The 19,783-nt window shown below is 38.9% G+C and overlaps 1 protein-coding gene across 1 annotated transcript in view; it reads left to right on the top strand.

Annotated features, from left to right (window-relative positions):
- Nucleotides 1-4,864: 4,864 nt before the first annotated feature.
- Nucleotides 4,865-19,783, top strand: part of SLC30A9 (solute carrier family 30 member 9) — a 29,377-nt gene continuing 14,458 nt past the window's right edge. Inside the window, exons 1-8 of the mRNA XM_054383328.1 lie at nucleotides 4,865-4,976; nucleotides 6,863-7,039; nucleotides 10,479-10,541; nucleotides 13,280-13,379; nucleotides 14,438-14,530; nucleotides 15,207-15,289; nucleotides 16,605-16,663; nucleotides 17,379-17,446. Coding sequence (XP_054239303.1) covers nucleotides 4,880-4,976; nucleotides 6,863-7,039; nucleotides 10,479-10,541; nucleotides 13,280-13,379; nucleotides 14,438-14,530; nucleotides 15,207-15,289; nucleotides 16,605-16,663; nucleotides 17,379-17,446 — 740 coding nt within the window. The 5' untranslated portion in view covers nucleotides 4,865-4,879. The remainder of the gene's footprint in view (nucleotides 4,977-6,862; nucleotides 7,040-10,478; nucleotides 10,542-13,279; nucleotides 13,380-14,437; nucleotides 14,531-15,206; nucleotides 15,290-16,604; nucleotides 16,664-17,378; nucleotides 17,447-19,783) is intronic.

The raw sequence follows: 19,783 nt of genomic DNA, 5'->3' as shown, positions 1-19,783 counted from the left end.
CCTGACCATGATACATGAAATGGGTGAGGTGTTGCAAGAGTCTATAATAGATTCCTGCCTGGAGTGAGGAAGCTGGTTTCCTTGAGAAGTGCAGATTGTGGTATTTCCATTTGCTGTGTTCCTGTGAATGTTCACTCGTGCACCTTTGCCAATGTGAAGAGCAAGAATATGTTGGATGAAATCTCATTTGCTTGAGGTGTCTCAGGAAAATTGGACTGAGGATCAGAAATTACAAAGGTGCAGACTTGGATTATTTGCAATGTCAGGTATAGTTTTCACAAAAGCAGAAATGGAAGAGGAGGAAGAAGAATGGGGACAAAAATAACAAGAAGGCAGAAGAGTTCAGCTCTGGATAAGAAGTATGGAAATCCTGCTGGGTGCTCTGTTGCTTTCACAAACCCCAATTCGCCATTCAGTTTTATGCCTTCAGTATCATCTGGACAGTACTGAAGCTTTCTAAGTTATTTCTAATCTAGTCTCTATTAAAATACTGTTGGTAAGCGTTTTCAGGTGCTTTCATACTGTACAAGAACTGACAGGCTGGTCTTGGATTATTTACAATGGAAAACAGCTGCAGTGGAATTATGTGTGCTTGTCCATTATATTTGAAGCTGCTGTAGTGGAAAATTAGAGAAATAAAACAGTTACTATGGTCTATAATTACTGCTGGGCTTCGTGGTTGTTTGGTTTGGGGGGTTTTGTTTGTTTAAAAGTTTTTCTCTTTCTCTGTTGATTTGCTGCATTTTCATAGTGGCATTCTAGGGGCATGTCCTGATGTCTTGATGTTTGTGTGATTGTGTGCAAAGACATGGATCAATTTACTATCAGATGTCATGCTTAGAGTTTGGTTTTGGTTACAGTTTGAACTGGAGGTAGTTTGTCAGGACCATTGCAAGACAACCTTGTTTGTTCATGAATTGAGGCCTTGAGCAACCTGGTCTAGTGGAAGGTGTCCCTGCCCATGGCAAGGGGATTGGAACTAGATGATCTGTAAGGTCACTTCCAACCTAAACCATTCTATTAATCTATGAACTTCTCTTACTCTGCAGTAACATGCAGACAGGAATAGGAGCAGGACTAGAAGAAGCTTCCTGCATCAGGTCTTATCCAACCTGGCCTTGAACACCTCCAAGGAGGGGCCAGTTCTTTCAGTGCCTTATGTCTGATATAGCTAATACTGTTTTAAAGAGTTTTCAACTATTTTTCTTCAGTAGCAGCAGAGGGTGACTAGCTGCCTGGCTGCTGCTGGGGCTGAGGGGGCTGGTTGAGTGCTGTACTCGGTTCAAGAAACTGAAGGTGGCTCTGCTGGTGTACAGGTGAATGAACTGGATGTGACTAATGAAAAACACTTACCCATGTGCTGGAAATCAAAGATACTTGCTTCTAGTTTAAGTTGATCTTTGGCCAGTGACTGTGGAATAACTTTATAGACCTACATGACTCAGTGGTGTTACACAGACTTCTGTACATTCACTGTTTTGTGCTTTGGAAGAATCATTCCTCTCGTGCACCTGCCTGCCAGGAAGCATTTTATATTTTTCTGTTACTTAAAATATTCTACCTGGAAAACTTAAAAGCCGTTTAGAACCTCTGGCTGCTTCATGTATTCAAACATTTTTGTTTTTTAAGTATCAGTATGTATTTTCTTGATAACAGCATAGGTGTGGGACCATAAAAGGTATAAAATCCAAACTGTCCCTTGTGAAAACTTTGCTATGCTCTATAAAAAGCACACAAGGCAGGGTGTTGCTGGAATCCCAAAGAGTAATTTAAACTACATTAAGTTGTTACTTCAGTTCTTGCCACTGATCTGGGGACATTGCAAGTCTCCTCCACTGCATGAACTTGAAACATTTAATGAAAGTCAAATTCAAAGCTAATGAAATTTGCTTTATATTACACCATTTTTCACATAAGAAACACTAAAATCATTTATATTAGCGTTTATGTATCACAGATTTCTTGCTAGCAACAATATTGGAGAATTTCATCATTAGGTACTGTTGTAGCCTGAGTAATCTAATTAGTTATTTCTTCTAAATAAACAGGAATGAGGAAAAAGTTTCCAACAGTCTATATTTCAGTCCAGATGCCTGTCTTTACTTAGAACTGCTTACAGATCAAGAAACTTCTTGTCTCCAAAAGACAGTTTCTACATCTTAAAAGGCTGAAAGGTTGTACCCATGCAATCCCTGTTCTTCCTGAAGACCTGGTAAAGCAACTTAACCTAAGTTTTAACTGGCATGGTAATATGCTTTATACAACAATATCCTAGAGCTTTTGCAAAAGGATGCCTGAGGAAATACCCCTAAAATGGTATCCATACCCTCTTCTGAACAACATCTCAAGAACTTCACACAACAGGTATATGAACAACCTCTGTTCCCTAGCCAGAGGCTTGGATGGCACGGAAGCCTCTGTACAAGCATGGCGTATATTAAAAAATACTTTTTCTTTCCTTTTTTTTTTAAAATCAGGCCATAGTTTAGGAACTTGAATGGCAATGAGATGTTCTTTTTCTTTAAACCAGACTGATTTCAATTAATAAGGATTTAAAGTAGATGCAATTCCAATTGTACTGAATGAGAAGACCTCACTTATTTGCTGTGGCTATATGTAGTAGCCTTTGCCATGAGCAAACAGTTGTTAATAATAAGGTTTGGATGTGTTAAGATATATAAACTGTTCCCTGTCATTTAGGGTGTTTCCCCAGTCATTGCTAGTGATTGATAATGGTCATGATGCTCATGAATAAGGATTTGATGTTTTTGTCCTATGATGGTGCAGCTACCTGCTGTGAGGCATAGCAATTTATTGTCAATTATTGTATTCAGCTATCCCATGCTGAAGAGGCTGTTATTGGTGCTCTTTTGCTTGTCTCCTTCCCCAGGTTTCTGTGTTAAGCAATAGAAAGTTTCATACAGAGCCCTTAGGTCCTGGTGGACTGCCACTGGGGTATTATGTCCCACTATGTCCATGGTATCCAGCTTTATTATTTTCCTTCCTCTTTCATTTTTACAACACAACCAGACAAGGCAAACTGACTTAGTTCAGATGGATGATAGAATATGAAATAGTTTAGTAATTCCATTTGGTTTTGGCTAGGAAATGATAAACCTGTTTTCAGAAGCGATGAAGCAGTTAGCATTTCTTCCAAGAGTATAGCAGAGACTCTTCAGGAATTACAAATGTTTCAAGAATTTCTATAGCCTTTCAAACAGTTTTATGTAGGGAAAATGGACTTTGTTAACCTCACATTTCTTTTCTTTACTGTTAGTCTCTTGGCAAAATAGCAGCCAGCAAAACATCAGCTGCATGTTAGACTGGTGAACTGCCCTCACCTTTGCTGCAGCTTTCAGTGAATTCTGTACTTAACTCCATTGCTGTACTTCTGGTACCTAATGATGCAGCATCTGTTGCAACAGTCCTGATTGACCTGGTATGGCTGTGATTGGACTACTGGGAAAGTGGGTGATAATTATTTTATGCAAGTGTTTTACCTCCATTTTCAACCTAGGAAAACTGAAGGTTGGCAATGCTAATTACTAACTGGCTGGTGAAGAAGTTACGTGCCTGCAAACCTTGTTTAAAAGTCTAATTAGGGATGTTAAAGACAGGCAGGGTAATCATTCTCCTCAGTGATCAAATGCTTTGTGGGCTATCAGGTACATTAATTATCCAAATTCCCTGCCATGCTAACTTCTGGAGAGCTCCTGTGTTCTTCCCAGCGTGCAAATGAAGGCAAGGGAGCCGGAGACATTTTTTAAGGTGTGTAATATCACAGCTATTGAGGAAAAACTTTAAATTGCTCAAATAATAATAGATTTTTTTTTAAGAAGCGTGTAAACTGTTGCCAGTGGCACTAATTACATATGTGATCTTAAGCCAGACTGAAGGAAAGATATCAGAGCAGGCCCAGGGTGGATTCAGGATGACATCCTAACCGTCTTGACTTGCAGGGCACTTTTTGGAGAAAGGTGTGGGGGTTTTTTGGTTTGGTTGTGTGTTTTTTTTTTTTTTTTAATTTTATTTAATCTCACTTTACCAGCACAGATTCGGGAAGCACATTTTAGGGGAGAACTTAGGGTAGGGGAGAGCACTGTCACAAAAAAAACTTACGATTTTAGCATAGGTGTTTTAATGTACTTTAAATCCCTTATTAGGCTTTTTTACCTATGCTGCCAAGTTTAGCATTGTATGTACAGAATCAACCAGGTTGGAAGAGACCTCCAAGAGCATCAAGTCCAACCGATCATCCACCCCTGTCTAATCAACCAGACCATGGCACTAAGTGCCTCATCCAGTCTCTTAAACACCTCCAGGTACATCGACCCCACCGCCTCCCTGAGCCGCCCCTTCCAATGGCCAATTTCTCTTTCTGTGAAGAACTTTTTTCTAAGATCAAGCCTAAACTTCCCCCTGCACAGGTTGAGAGTGTGTCCTCTCATTTGTTGCTGGAATATATTACCTCTTTATTAGAGCAGCTCCTGAGCAAGAGGCGCTCCCGACGAGTCCCTCAGGCGCAGCCTGGCTGCACGCCTGGCAGAAGGCAGATAGGGCCAAGCCGGTTTTTAAACTCCAGCCCGGGGTCGGGCGCGGCCACGGGGCTGAGCTGAGGCTCGGCCCTGCCTCGGCGGCCGCTCCGCGCAGACGCAGCAGGAGGGGCGGGGGAGGCAGTAGAGGTGTCGCTCCCGCCCTCCAAGTCCCTCCGCACATCCGGGTGCCGCGGCGCCGCCCACCGCCGGCCTCCCTGGTACGAGCTGCCGCCCGGGGCCAGCGGGGCCGCGTCGCAGCAGCGCCGGGGTTCTCCGATGCGAATCGCAGCCCGCTCGCCGGCCGCTGGCGTGCGGCGGGCAGCGGCTGGGCTCCGGTCGCCGCCATGATGCCGGCCCTGGCAGCCCAGCGGCGGGGCTGCCGCGGCCTCTACCGCCTGTACCTGCGGTGCCAGGCGCCGCCGCTACCCCGCGCCTGCCACGGTGAGTCCCTCAGGGCCCGGCGGGCTGCCGGGAGCACCCCGGCGCGGACTGGGCAAGACTGGGCTCTCCCAGGCTGGCGGACCCCCGTTTTCTCCGGTCGAGTCTCGTAGGAAGCCGTTAATCAGGCTTAAGGTAGTGACACTGACCCCGGCTCTGGGGCATCTCGGGGCCGGGGGCGCAGGCTGCCAACCGACAACCGACTTTTAAAAAAGAGGAAATTCCTCAAGTCGTAGCTGCCTTGGTAGGCGAAGTGTATGCTGAGGAGCAGAGAGCAACCTTCCCGCGGGTGTTGGCATACACCCGCTGTAGGCCTGCTGCCCTGTTAGCCCCGGTCTTACGTAAAACTGATACGTCATGCCCTGCTTGGGATGAAATTTGCAGTTAATAGATAAAACGAAGCGTGGTCTTGCAGGACTGGTGTTGGGCTGAGGAGTGAGCCCCTGGCTTCAGAGCACGGATCCCATGAAATTCTGTTCAGTTGGTCAGAGGGGTGAGGTTTTTCCTTTAGGCCACAGATCCCAAACAGTGCAATTCTGACCAGTTTTGTCCCTTTTCATATAAACACCTGTGGTTGAATGGCAGCAAGTATGCTTTTCTTTAATGGTTTGTTGTGTGTGCGTGGATTAGCAGGAAAAAAAATCTTTTGAACGTGCTGATTTAAGTTCCCCTTTTCCAGCTGCTCACCAAAGCTTAGGAAACAACACTGCTCATCTTGGGCCATATATTTACTGTAGCGTTTTATGAGTTGTAATCAGTAAGTTCACTGAGGTGTTGATTTTCCTGGGTTTTGGGGTTTTTTTTTGGTCACATCAGCAATGGCTAATAGTCAATAAGAGCTTACCTGACCTTGGTTTGGTTCAGTGGTTCTTCTGTAAGGTTCAGATTGGTGCATGCACATGTACTGTAGAGGACTAGAATGAAAGCTGTTGAGACTTTTGTGGAATAAATAGGTTTTCTAAAAGACTGTCATCTTGTGAGAGGTGCATTATTCATATATGGTTAGTCATACTTTGAATAACTTGATTTACCAGCACTACTTAATCTATTATCACTTTGAAATGTAGTTATTCTTTCAATGAGTGCTTTCTAAGGGAGCCGCTTTGCCTATTGCATTTCTGGTTGGAGGAGCTGTATATCTACAGAAGCATTTATGGTGGCCAAAAGAAATTTGGTGCTAATGCAGGTTGACCCTTACTGCATGCATACAACTCAACTTTTGGCTTGTCTTTTGAAATTGAAGAGTGCTTGTGCAGGGTAGGCTTTTTTAAGATGTTTGTCTTGCAGTTTGCCTGCTATGGATGTTGCAGCATTTAAGATTCTTCTATGTAACACGATTTAAATGTGTGCTCTTCTATGTAATTTCTGTAATGGGTTGCTCTTGATTTGTAATGTACAGAGTTCTGTTTTACTTGGCAAGGTGTGGCTTGTACAGTGTTTACAAAGTGAATGCCCTGGCTAATGGCTAGGTGGTTTTGTAGTGATCTGTATTTGTCCTTTTGTCAATAGTTGTTTTTTACTGTGGAAGTATAACTAGAACAGAATTTAATGTATTAGCAAGACACTCTTATCAAATAGCTATGCATTGAGGTTTTGTTTGGTTGTTTTTTTTTCCTTTAAGATCATCTAGAGGTCTTTAGTATTGTATGAAGATAAAACCCTAATGCTAGAATGAAGTTTAAAAGTGGATGTTTGAAGGGAGGCAGTGAAAGCATGCTATGTACTCCAATTTTATAATTCCAAAGAACGAATAAAGTAAGCACAGATCAGTACTAAAAAGCTGACTTTCAGTAATACATACTAGTGTAACTGGACCACTTTCCCTTCTTTTTCTTTCCAAAATGGTTTCCTGAATCATCTTTTTCTTTTTTTTTTAACTCCCCTGTTAGGATGGCAAGCTTTAGTGAAAAGTGGGAGTCTGTCTTATATTCTACCATGCAATCGTCTGCCTGTGCAGTTGATAAGACAAGTGAGAGTTTATACATCCAATGGTCAGAAAAAAGATCTTGGATCAGAAGACACAAATGGATCAACCCCTGAAGAAACCCCAAATAAAGCTGGAACAGGTAGCACTAAACTAAAATGAAGAGTATTTATATAAATATAAGAACTGTATGTCTTTAAAAATTGATAACCTTTCCCCAACTGTGTGATATTATGGCTGCAGATTTCTTAGCATTTTTTGCTTGTGGGCATCTATATATAAATTTCAAATGCAGAAGAAGAAAGGAATGCTGAAACTTAATTCTTTGCCATTACAGTATTGAAAGGATTTAAATTCAGAGAGTAATCAAATTTAATGTGGTGATGATAAAATGTGGATGTCAGAAGGGATTAGGTGAGCTAAGGGATAAGAAGGGGAATGCATTACTTGTCTTTCACCACTTTCCTTGCTTACTTGAATTCTTTTTGTGGTATTTCAGGTTTGTTGTGTGAAATGAATTAGTGATAAAGATAATTAAGTGTAAATATTTAGTACTGTGACTTCTGCAGGTCAGGCCATAGATGACTGGTAAAGTAGGCTAAGCTCTTTCATTTGCTAGAGCTGTTTTATCTGACATTTGTCAGAACTGCAGTATTCACGTTAAACGCTTGATAAAATGGGCATAACCAGACCCTCCTTGCTGTTTGATTGTCAATCTTGTGCTAGTTAAGTGCTTGTGAAATTCAGAACTGTCTTCTTGCTCCATTGTAGCATCCTCTTTTTTTTTTCTGCTTATTAAGTGTAGGACTTCACAGATGCTTATTTGTAAGGCTACCACACTTAGGAGATAAGAGATGCTTTCAAAAATGGAAGTTCTCTTTTGAAAGTTCTCTTTCTGTGTCCATTTGTCTAAAATTCAGTGATCTACTAAAGAAAATTTCCTTCTCTTCAATATCAGGTTAGCAGATATTTATTCTTTCTTCAGTGAATTGTAAGTTACTGAGGCTTGCAGTAGCCCATAAAAGTTATTAATTGTAGCCAGTCAAGGGTTTACTTTTCTGATGTTTTGAAGTACAAAAGTGGATCTTAGATGTTAGTGTAACAATTGGATGTTATTTTTTAAGTCTATGGTTGAATTGTAGAAGAGGATAATACTTAAGTCCGTTGATGCTTCTTGGAAAGACTTGAGCTGAAGATGGTTGCTAGAGGGCAACCTTCTTGCAGAATAAAGTGAAAGGCTGTGGAGCCAGTTGTAGTTCTTGGTATCTTATGGGTTCTTAGTGTGCAGTTATTGGTGATAAAAATCAGATGTGTCAAAACAGCCTAGCACTATTGCTTTCAGGATTGCCTTAAGTTTATATAATTGTTGACTGTCATCAGAAGCGGTGTTCCCACCTTCTTCCACCCCAGTCTGATTACTCTCTCTCTTGTGCTGGCATTACTGATGTTTAGGCTTGTTTTGTGAAAAATGAATTGCGTTTTTTGTTTGCAGAGGTAGGCTGGATCAGTAAACTGATCCTGCTTCCTGTCTCTGAAATGGTTGGAGGAGAGGTGCAGTCCTTTGTGGCAGCATAGTGTTGAATCATGGTAAGCCTTGAGTAGAACTGCACCATATTGGCACCATGAGATTTTTGCTGTACGTGGGGGCTGAGGTCTGCAAGCGTAGGTGAAATTGCAGCCTAGAGGTACTGTGCATGGATGCACAGTTCCTTTGAAATTTGGTTTGGGATCCATATTGTTAAACCTTTCATATAAGTAGTGTTTTCTGGGGCCCAGGGTGGTATGTTCTTATACATTATGGACATGTTACTACTGTTTATATATAAAAAAAAAAAAAAGATATTTTGATAGAATTCTGAAAAAGTAATACACTGTTTGTAAGGATTGACATTTCTTTTCCTTTAACTTAAATATTAGCAAATAATAGATCTCCCTTTCTTTATCAGTAAACTTGGAAAAAATTATTTTCCTGTTAATGTGATATTGACAATCCTGTGTTCAACTTGAAAGTTCTGTCATATCAACCTCTGCTTGTCTGAAAATCAGCAATTGTGCGCTGAATAATCTGTAATTTTTTTTTCCACTCTCTGATGCCCTGTGATTTTTGTCCAGTCTGTAGGCTGAGACAGTAATTGATGTTCATATGTCTGTATGCATAGGTATAAGTCTTGATATTTTTATACCTCCCCTCCCTCCACACCCCAATCTTGTGGCCCAATCTTTTTTTAAATAGTGTTGGTGATATTTCTTCTAATGACATAAATGGCTGCACACAGTTTCTGAAAAGAAGCAAGCTATTCCTCAGTTTTTGCTGAGCAATCTTAGCTGAAGCTTTTTATAATGAATATTGATAGATAGCTGCCTGGTGTTTTAAACCAGGTAAGAAAAGGAAGGAGCAACCAAGGGTTGTTTAACTTTTGTATTCAAGTCAAGTAGGCATGACTCTTACTGTAATGCCAGTGATCTATGATCCAGCTTTGTTTGTTGTGAAATAAGATCAGTTTCATAAATTTGTGTTACAAGCCAAATATACTTTGTTGGAAAAGTGTTAGCTTTAGTCTTCAGCTGCTGTTGTGACAGTAACTTATTGCCTGATGAAAGATAGTTATGTAGTCCAAGCTTCAGGACCTCTGAGTAATTTGAGTAGCATGCTAAGCTATGAGGTTCTCATGAGTTAAGACAAACCTGCTTGAAACATCTGCAACTTTTATGTATTGTTATATATATCCCTTTCAATAAGATCAGTTTTAATTTTGTTGATGACTAGATGAGTGGCAAACCTCCAGTGTAAGAGAACGTTAGGGCATGAAAGAGTGTTTTGGTTTGACTTGTTAGAATCAGAAGGTTTTTGTTCAAAAGCTCTGTTGAGATGTGTGAGATAAGAATGCAACATCTGTATTTTGAAGTAGTACTTCTAATTTCTCAGTGAAATTACTGGAATTAGTTGTTTTCCAAATACTCAGATTCACTTAACAGTACTGTAAATTACGTTACATTGGGCTTTTTGAGTCATATCCTCAGATTTCAAAACAATATGAAATACTTTGTTTTCCTTCTAGCTCCAGCTTGTGACGCAAGAGTTGTGGATTTTAGTTTAAATACTCAGTATTTCGAGGAGATAGCTTTTATAAATGCAAAAGCTTCAGTCCCTTAAAATTGAATTATATCTTGAAATCTCTATGAGCCTCTGGTAATCAGCACCCATAACTATACAGAATTCATTATATTTACTCATCTAAAATTTTGCATGCAACTTGCCCCAGACTGGAGGAACACCGCTAAAATTTTGCAAAAATTCAGAATGCTCTCTTAAGTATATTGCAGGTTTGTGTGCTTCTGCAAGCTGCTAGGTGTTTATTGATCAATGCTATATTAAATACCATCTTTTGATATTTATTTTTTGACTCCTTCTGTCTTTGAAATTGGAGAGTTAGATGTTGTAAATCTGGCAAAAAATATTTCTTTGTCAGGGTGGAAAGCAGTATCAAGACATATTCCTGTTTTATGTCCACCGAACTCTGTGCTAAAAAAGAAAGGGAAGTGCTTCCATTTTCACATTGAGCTTTGTTTTTGTTCTGCAGGACAAGATACGAGAGGTGCAGGGCAAAAGCAGCCTTCAATGAAAGAGCCCATTCAAGTGAAAGGTAAAGGTGTGCTTCCTCTATTGAATCTTCACTGCTGGCTGCTAATAGTCAGAAGAGATCTGGCTAAGGAAACTGTGGTTCCTCTCCAATTGTGTAACAAGTTGTGAATAACATTTTAAAGCACACTTGTATACAGAGCTGTTTTGAGAACCACTCCTGAAAAATCAGGTACAGGGTTATTCCTTTCAATTTGTCTTCTGTGTCTGTTTTTAATAGTTTCATTTAAAAGCTAAGAGTTTGTCAGGAAAAGACTGATTTGTTTTCTCATCTGTTATCACAGTCTGTCCTGTTTTTAGGCATTCACCATCTCAGACTTAGTGTGGCTGAGCTAAATATTTGATCTTCCCCTGTTCCTTGTTCTAGGTCTTTGTCTGTTCCTTCTTATTGCTGAGTTAATCTAATCAGTGTTGCTTCTAAATATATGTTGACCACATGAACTGCCTAATCTGAGTTCTGTAATGTTCCTGTTTGTGCCTGTAGAAATGTGGTGGGTTGACCCTTGCTGGATGCCAGGTGCCCACCAAAGCTTCTCAGTCACTCTCCTCCTCAACTAAACAGGAGCAAAAATATAACAAAGGGTTTTGGGTTGAAATAAGGACAGGGAGATCTCTCAAGCTATTAATGTCACAAACAAAACAGTCTTGACTTAAGGAAAATGACCAATTACATCAGAGAAGTGTAATAAAAGTGGATAAAATAGCATAATGTTCTTTCTTGGTTTTAATTGATCATGACTTGATTTCAGTCCATCCTTCTGATAGTTTCTATTATAGTGAGAGTGGCACTATTGAAACCTCCTGTGCTTTTGATCACTCCTAATCTTTTATGTATGGAAAGAACTATTATCAAAACAGAAATTGCCATTTTTCTTTAGACTCTGTAGAAATAAAAAAAGATCTAAAAAAAAATCTCTGGAGTGAAAGTGACTCAGCAGGTTATAAACTGTATCAAAATGCCTTCCTTTCTTTTCCTAAATTTAAATAAACATGAAATAATACTTGTTAGTAAGATGAGGTGGTGTCTCTCTGTCTATATTTTCTTTACACTTTTGTCTACATCCTTTGTGTCAGTTTCTTTGAGTCTGTTGTCACTTAGTGTATGCCTGCAGGGGGAACCTACAAGGCAGATAGGAGAAATTAGATTGTTTTATCTGTCAGCGAAGAGAGTTTTGTCTCTGGAATACAGAGTGTTTATACTCTGCAAACAAGAGTGTTTATATGAGAGTTTGATAGTGTTTAGAAAGTGGGATTCTAGTCTTCAGATTCTGCTGTGACTTAGAAACTTACTGATCTAAGTATTAGTAAGGCTGTAACATTTTCAAAGGATCATTAATTTAAAAAATCGGCTATTTCAAATGTTTTATTTGGCTTCATCCTTCTCTTGGAAATACCAGACTGATACATGTTTTTCCTCCACATTTTTCACCAATTTTACACGTTTGCCAAGGTTAATGTACTTTGGATATATATATCTGTTTTAAAAAAGTAAGGATGGGAAGCATTCTTCTTATAAAAAATGTTAATTTTGTTCTAAACTTAGTAAATTATGAACTGTTTTTAGGAAATCTCTAATTTTTTTGTCACCTTTGGTGAGGAAAATTGTGGGATGATTGTGTGTAAACATTTTTGTAAGGTCAAACTAGGTGACAGAAGTTAGATTATATCCAATATTGCTGTGTGTAGTGGTAGTGTAGTGCATTGTTGAGTGCTAAGCAGTGTACTTTACCTTGTAGCTTTCAAAACTCAGAAATAAGACAAATGTAGAACCCTGGGGAAAATTCTCAAAGTCTTTAAATGTCTTAGTTTCTGTAAATATCTTGTGACTTAAGGAGAAATTAAGGACTAATTACAGAAATTATATCAATCCTGTCAAATGCAGGAACTTCATGTGGTGTTTATCAGTCTTCCCACCTGAGGAATTTTTGTTTTCAGTTCTTGTGTTCTTTAATGAGATGCCCTTCAGCAATTGTAGCTCTTCTTCTGATAAGCATAATGTTTATAATGGAAGTGAGTGTATAATGACTTACATTTGAAATAAGATGAAGCTATGTATGTATAGAAAATGAGGAAATAAGGGAATACATTTAAAATTCCTTTTATCCTTTTAAATATGTGTGGTGTTCTTTCCCTTGTGCACAAAAACCTGATGTGATAGTAATAAATCTTCCAGACATGCAAAGCATCATAAATAAAGAAGGCATCTTTTTAATTGTTATAAATGCCCAATATGAAGTGTGCTGATTTTAAAAGTCCTAGAAGAGAAAAGCAACGTATGCAGTCTGTCTTACTTCTCTGTGGGCTGCAAAGGTCAAAAATTTTATCTGCAGAAGGTAATTGGTAAAGTACTGGGGAAAAAGGAAACAGAGCACTGTGTTTCCATTTCAGTTGCTGGAGTAAGGGTTTCCAAATGGCTGTACTTGAATGCTGTCTTGGTAGCCAAACCCAGTCTCTGACATCAGGATTGGAGAAATAGCTGACAGTGAGAGTTAAGTGTGTCTAAGAACCCTGAATGAGAGCAGGTAGCATTTTTGGTGTTAAATCATTGTGCTCTTGCTCGTTTCCACACTGAAGAACATTTGTTTGTGTTTACTATAAGACTTCTATCTCACGGGCAAGCACTGTTTTTTCACATCTCCACCTGAAGATATCATGATATGACACTAACCTGAATTACCTCTTGAAGTTTCTACTGTAGTATCCATGAGTGACTTAATTTGCTTATCCATTTCTGTTTTTAAGTGAAAGCAGTTCTGAAAAAAAGAGAGTATGGACCAAAATACACACAGAATAATTTCATCACTGGAGTCAGAGCAATAAATGAGTTTTGTCTTAAATCCAGGTATGATGGATTTGACTCGAAATTTGAAGTGTGAATATTTGTTTGTTCCTATGTGCTTCAAAAGTAATTGTGATTGTAGAGTGATTTCACACAGCAATGTGTTTTTAAATACCTTTGTGGAATACATAATCATAAGTGGCAGAAGTTAATTCTTGTTTAGTATTGCATTAATAAGAAATTTGCACTTATGTTTCCATAGACTTATGTTTCCATAGACTTATGTTTCCATGCTTGCTTCTTAAAGCAATTTATTTGTACTTTATGTGACCAAAAATCTAGTTCTGGGAGTCCCCCTCTAAGGCAGATAGTTACAGGGGAAAATAACTCTGCCTTCAGCATTTTGGGATCATAAGGGTTTCATGGTGACACCTCTTAAAGAACTGTGGAAACTTTGTATTATAGGCTGTAATTTGGAAGAAAATATCATCTGGTCGATTGGAACCTACTATTGTTACTTGATTCACATTTACTGCCTTTTACTATATGCTGTGCCTACCAGCAGGTCTTACTGAGTAGTGCTGTAGTTGAGGTGTCTTGTCAGATTTCATGCCTGTAATGTATGTGACCTATATTAAGTCTAAAGGCATTGCAGCTTTATTGATATCTTTTCATGCTGTCACTGTTCCTCCCCAGTTTTTACATAACAATGTATGTGACCAGGCTTGGTCTTTGCTGAAAGTCCAGTGACAAATTATGCTTAGTCTTCTGCCATATTCTTATGATAACTGGCTTGTTGTGCAGAGAACTAACTAGGTGAAATTTTGCTGTATTGTCATTATTCAATGTTTATTAGTTTGTCTTCCATGTATAGTATTTCATAGTGTAAGGACATGATTTAGACTTTTAAGTGTGGAAAGCAGGATGGTTTTCAGTAGCATCCTAGAGGTTGCTTGCTTCATGTTGCATTTCTGTTCTTGTTTGACCTGAGTGAACAAGTTATTTTTTGTACTGCAAATTAGTAATACCAAAATTGTGATGGAAGATCATCCAGACATAAAAGTAAAATTAGAATACTACTCACTTTTTTTTGCACTAAACTGTTTGTTCACTTCCCTTAGTGATTTAGACCAGCTGAGGAAAATTAAACGGCGAAGCCCCCATGATGACACTGAGACTTTCACCGTGTACCTGAGATCAGATGTCGAGGCAAAGTAAGAATGTTTTTATGAAGGAAAAAGTTTGGATCATTTAAAATGGATTATCTGAGAGAGGGGAAAAGCCTTTACAGGTCAAGTTCATAATGTGAAAGGGCATTAGTTTTCCATTTTCTGTCTCAACGCTTTTTATATCGTAGAATCATAGAATCACAAAACAGCCTGGCTTGGAAGGGACCTCCATAGGTCATCTAGTCCAACCCCCTCTGCAGTAATTAGGGGCATCCTCATCTAGATCAGATTGCCCAGAGCCCTGTTGAGCCTCACTTTGAATATCTCCAGGGATGGGGCCCCAACCACTTCCCCAGGCAACTTGTTCCAGTATTGCACTATCCTATTGGTAAAGAACCTGTTCCTAACATCCAATCTAAATCTGCCTTTCTCTAGTTTGAAGCCACTGTCCCTTGTCCTATCCCTACAGGCCTTTGTATCCTCATTATTATACTAATTGCATGGTGTACATAATATTGTAGGGTATGTTTCATGTGTCCAAAAACTGAGTGCTTTCCCTTAGACCCCTCTTTCCCAGCTCTTAATTCTGTAAAGTAGTCTGTATGGCTTCTTACCAGAACAATGTGGTGTTCTGCTTTTAGGAAAGGCATCTGTTATGTAGTCAAGCTGAAGAGAAGTTGTATAAATAGACCCACTGTTAAGTTACTTTTCCTCTGTGCAGGTCTCTTGAAGTCTGGGGGAGTCCAGAGGCTCTTGCTAGAGAGAGAAAGCGGCGTAAAGAGGCAGAGATCAAGTACAGAGAAAGTGAGTATAAAGCTTTCAAATAACTTCAAATGTGAACAACAAAGCACAACTGTTAGAAATCCACTGGATCACACAACATAGCATGTTATTTCCTGGAGACCATGCAAATTTGGAGTTAACCAGTACCAGTAAGGTTTTCTAGCACAGTGTTAGAGTAACACACAGCCATCTAGGCAGATATGGTATTGCTACATTTATTGTCTCTGCAATACAGCAATAATGTACATTCAGTTGAGATCTGTAGTCATACTTTGTTTTCTGATGGGCTTTCAGTTATTAGATTCTAATTAACATTTTCAGTGGTCTTGGATGTTTTCATTGAGAATTTTGAAAAGACTTTAAACCAATTCAAATCTTGATACCATGCTGTTTATTTTCCCTCTGAAATGAGTTCTGCTTACCTTGACCATCTCGCTTAAAATTATTGTCATACTTACTGGTATTGTCAACAATAGGTGGAGTCAAATCAGTAGTTTGTAATGGATTTTGGTTTGCCTAGTCAGTTAAAACTGCAAGAGAGGCAATATAGCTTCAGGGTGCTTGTTCCAGTTATGCACCTTAAAATTAGAGGTCTTTTTTAATGGTTTTTGAAACACTGGCACACCCTCCTCATAAAAAGGTTTGAGCTGCAGACACTTTTTAAAATCCCTGTAAGTGTATTTGTACTGAGGATGCAGTAAGTTGCTTCAATTTTTTTTTTTTTTTGTGACCAACAGAATAATTCCTGGACATAATCCAAAAAGTGAGATTAAAACCCCTCAGTCCTAACAGCATCGTGAGACATTATATACTCAAAGTTCCTTTTTTTAGAGACTCTGCTTGTACTCCACTGGCTATTTTAAACTTCTCAATTATTGTGAACAATGTATTTTGTATAACTTTATAGGGGAGAATCTAGCACTACAGCTTTTAGATACTGTACTAAACAACCTTTGTTTTGAACTTCCTGAACATCAGTAGGGGATGGAAAAATACTGATGTTAAAAACAAGATTGCTTTGAAATGTCCTTCTGCCCTCTCCTTTGTAGTTTAGAAGCAGTAGAGTGCCTGGATTTGGGGCAGTGTATTTTGAATTTTTTCCCCTCTGTTGTATCATCTTTTGTTGATAGAAGTAGGATCATAACAGACTGTATTTGGTATCTTTGGTATATAACAATATATGTTACTAATTAACAATACCAGGAGAGGAATTTTTTTTTTCCACAAAGATAGCTCTGACTAGAAGTTGGCTGCTGCATTAAAAAAAAATTAAGGCTTCAATTCCTGAAGCTAGTGGTTACTAGTTTATATTCATGGTAACAATTTTGTATTGCAGATCTATTTAGAAACCAAAGGCTGTTGTGGGAATACAAGGAGTTCTTTGGAAATACTAAGGTAAGAGATGGTTTATAGGTTTTGGCTAGAAAAATGCCATGAGATGACACCTTTTGAAATAAGAAGTTGTAAAAACAGTTGCTTAAGCTGAACTAGCTGAATATTATTAGATTTACTTGCACTGTAAAACACCAGATCCATCTCTGGTTGTAATGCAGTGGTCAATGTTACAATTGCCAGTTTAAATGGGTTCCTACTGTGGCAGTGAGATTGGTGTTTTTTTTAGGGAATTGCTTTCTTATTAACAGCATTGTGGGTGTATTTATGATTGCATCTATAGCCTATGAACATGTATAGTAAATATATTTTGAATTTGAAGAAATGAAATAGCTCGTTTAAGGCAAAAAACCCAGCAAACTGACACTTGCTCTGTGCCCTGTTGTGCCTCTTTGTCTTTTCTTAAGCAGACCTATTCCCTAGGTCCAGAAGCTCTGCTATAGTAGAATGATTTCGTCTTCCTGCAGCACAGCTGGCTCCTGTCCTTGTGGCTGCAGTGGCCTCTGCTGGGGGCTTTGTTGGTTGTTTATCCTTTTTTTATAGCCATTCATAGCTAGAAATGTTTTAAGACTGAACTGTAGTTTGGGTGAGCATTCATTAATAAATTAGCAAACTTCACTTTTGCAACACAGGGCAATGCAGACTTTGTATTTAATGATTTGTAAAGGAAGTTCTTCAAGACTTGGTTGTTTTAATGATCTCTTCTTTCTTTCTGTAGCCACGCTCCAGTGCAGCAGCTATGTTTTTCAAGGGACCAGGGAAGGTGGTAATGGTAGCTATTTGCATGTAAGTTTGGGGAAAAAAAATAGATGTTTTGTTTATGCAAGTATAAAACAATTTGTTTGTATTATCCTGGAAATGAGAACAGTCTTTATATTCAAGTTAAACATATCTGTGACTGAAGTTAATAATTTATTTATTCATTGCGGATGGGACACAGTTCAGGTAAATGCATTCATTGATATATAGAGGTCAGGGATAGAATATATCTCTGCTCAGAGAAGAGCAGAGACCTTGAAGTTAATCCAAATAAACAGTTACTGAAGTGAAAACTAAAATTTTGAAGGACACGAAGAGGCAGGGAATTCAAGATTATCCTTTTTCTTGCTCCTTCTTTATAGGAGGATTTTCAGCCCTTTTAAACAACCAGTACAACCAGTAGAGAAGAATTAACTTTTCTCCTTCTGCCTTTATTCATCTCTTTTCCTCCATGTCTGAAAATAAGGTGTTTTAAGAGGTTTTTGCCTTTCATGTCTTACAACTTTGAGTGAAACAAAGCTAAACTAATGATCCTGATTTAAAGTGAATGAATACAGACTATCTGGAATGGAATACACAAAGTGTGTTAAGTTTCTGTCAGGAAATGGTGATGAAAATTCACTTGCAATAAAACTTAGGGATTTGTAAAATAAATTTGATTTTGTAAAAGGTATTTATTTTTTTAAGACACTATAAGTGAGCAAATTAGAAACAGGGAAATTCTGATTTTGACACAGAAAACATTTTGAGCAGGAAGTGACTCCTTGTGTTCTCCTAGGAAACAGTATGCTTTTTGCTTGGCCAGAGAAACCACAAAGTTTGTTTAATTGAAAATCTCCTTCCATTATTGAGTATTCTACTAGTAACTACTCAGAGCTTCCTACTTAACATCCCTACCAGCAGTTGTTTTATGTTTTTCAAGTTATTACAGTAATTGAGAGAAAACAGGCCTCTCCTGCTCTGTAAACAGGGCTATTAATATTGCACACTCTTCACTTCATAAATAGCTTGTGGATGATCAGGTGCTTTTATAGATGAATGCCTGTTAGTCAGGCCAGCAGAAGATTGTAGAGCCTCTTGTGTTGCTCAGTCATCTTTTGTTGGAGCTTTTTTAGAAGTTAAAGGATCTTGTGGCCTTAAAATACCCAATGATTTTTCAGAGATTTAGGGCAAGGCCATTGTCAGTGCTCCTTTCTTTGTGGCCCTTCCTGACATCATTTTAGTGACTTATGGTTTTGGGTCAATAAAGGCCAATCTGTCTTACCTTCTCCAGTCTGGTAGGCTTTTTATAAACCTCAGGCTTCCCCAGGAAGGATGAAACATGATTCAGTCAAAAACCAGAGTTCTTTACATTTCTGTGTGTGAGGGTATAGACCAGCTGTACTGGCACACTCTGCTGTTAATACAATTCTGTGTGTGAGGAAGAACTTTGAAGCTCTGTTAGAGAAATACAGGAAGATAATGTTTTTTTTTTTATCAGAAGGAATGGTCCATTATTTACAAAATATTCTTCAAAGGCTGGCATTGTTGAAGTGATTTCAAAGACTCATAGAATGCTTTGGGTTGGAAGGGACCTTGAAAATGATCTAATTCCAGCCCCCCTGCTATGGATGGGGACACCTTCCACTAGACCAGATTGCTCAAGGCCTCATCCAGTGTGGCCTTGAAAGCTCCAGGGAGGAGGCATCCACAACCTCCCTGGGCAACCTGTTCCAGTGTCTCACCACCCTTACTCTAAAGAATTTCTTCCTAATCTCCAGTCTAAATCTTCCCTCTTCAAGCTTCAATCCATTCCCACTTGTCCTATCACTACAAGCCCTTGTAAAAAGTCTCTTCCCAGCTACCTTGCAGACTCCCTTCAGGTACTGGAAGGCTGCTCTGAGGTCTTGCCAGAGCCTTCTCTTCTCCAGGCTGAGCAGACCCAGCCCTCAGCCTCTCCCCATAGGGGATTTCACTGTAATGTTAATATTTTAGCTTAGAAACAATGCAAAGTTTGCATGGCATGTAATTTTTTTTTTTTAAGTACTAGTGGTGGAGGATGGTGGTAATGTTACTGCTTCTTTGGAATTAGATGTGAAATGTGTTCTCAAATCTACAGCTTAAACAGGAGATGTTTTTCTATAGATTCATAATAGATCTGAATATTTTTAGTCAATTTATTAATACAACATTGAGAAGAACAATACAGAAGTCAAGAGACTGTGCTCATGGATCCCACTATAATTTATTTAATTTTCTTCCTGTGCCAAAGAAGAGTTGGAAGAACTTAGTTAGCACAAGGAGTTTAAATTGTGGTTTAGTATTACAGCAACTTTTCTTTCTTCTTGGTTAGCCCCTAACTTATGTATTTAATTCCCACCTGTA

This window comes from Indicator indicator, chromosome 8, assembly GCF_027791375.1.
Source record: "Indicator indicator isolate 239-I01 chromosome 8, UM_Iind_1.1, whole genome shotgun sequence".
Lineage (NCBI taxonomy): Eukaryota > Metazoa > Chordata > Aves > Piciformes > Indicatoridae > Indicator > Indicator indicator.
Note: the sequence above shows the minus strand (reverse complement) of the source record. Positions and strands in the feature narration are given on the sequence as shown.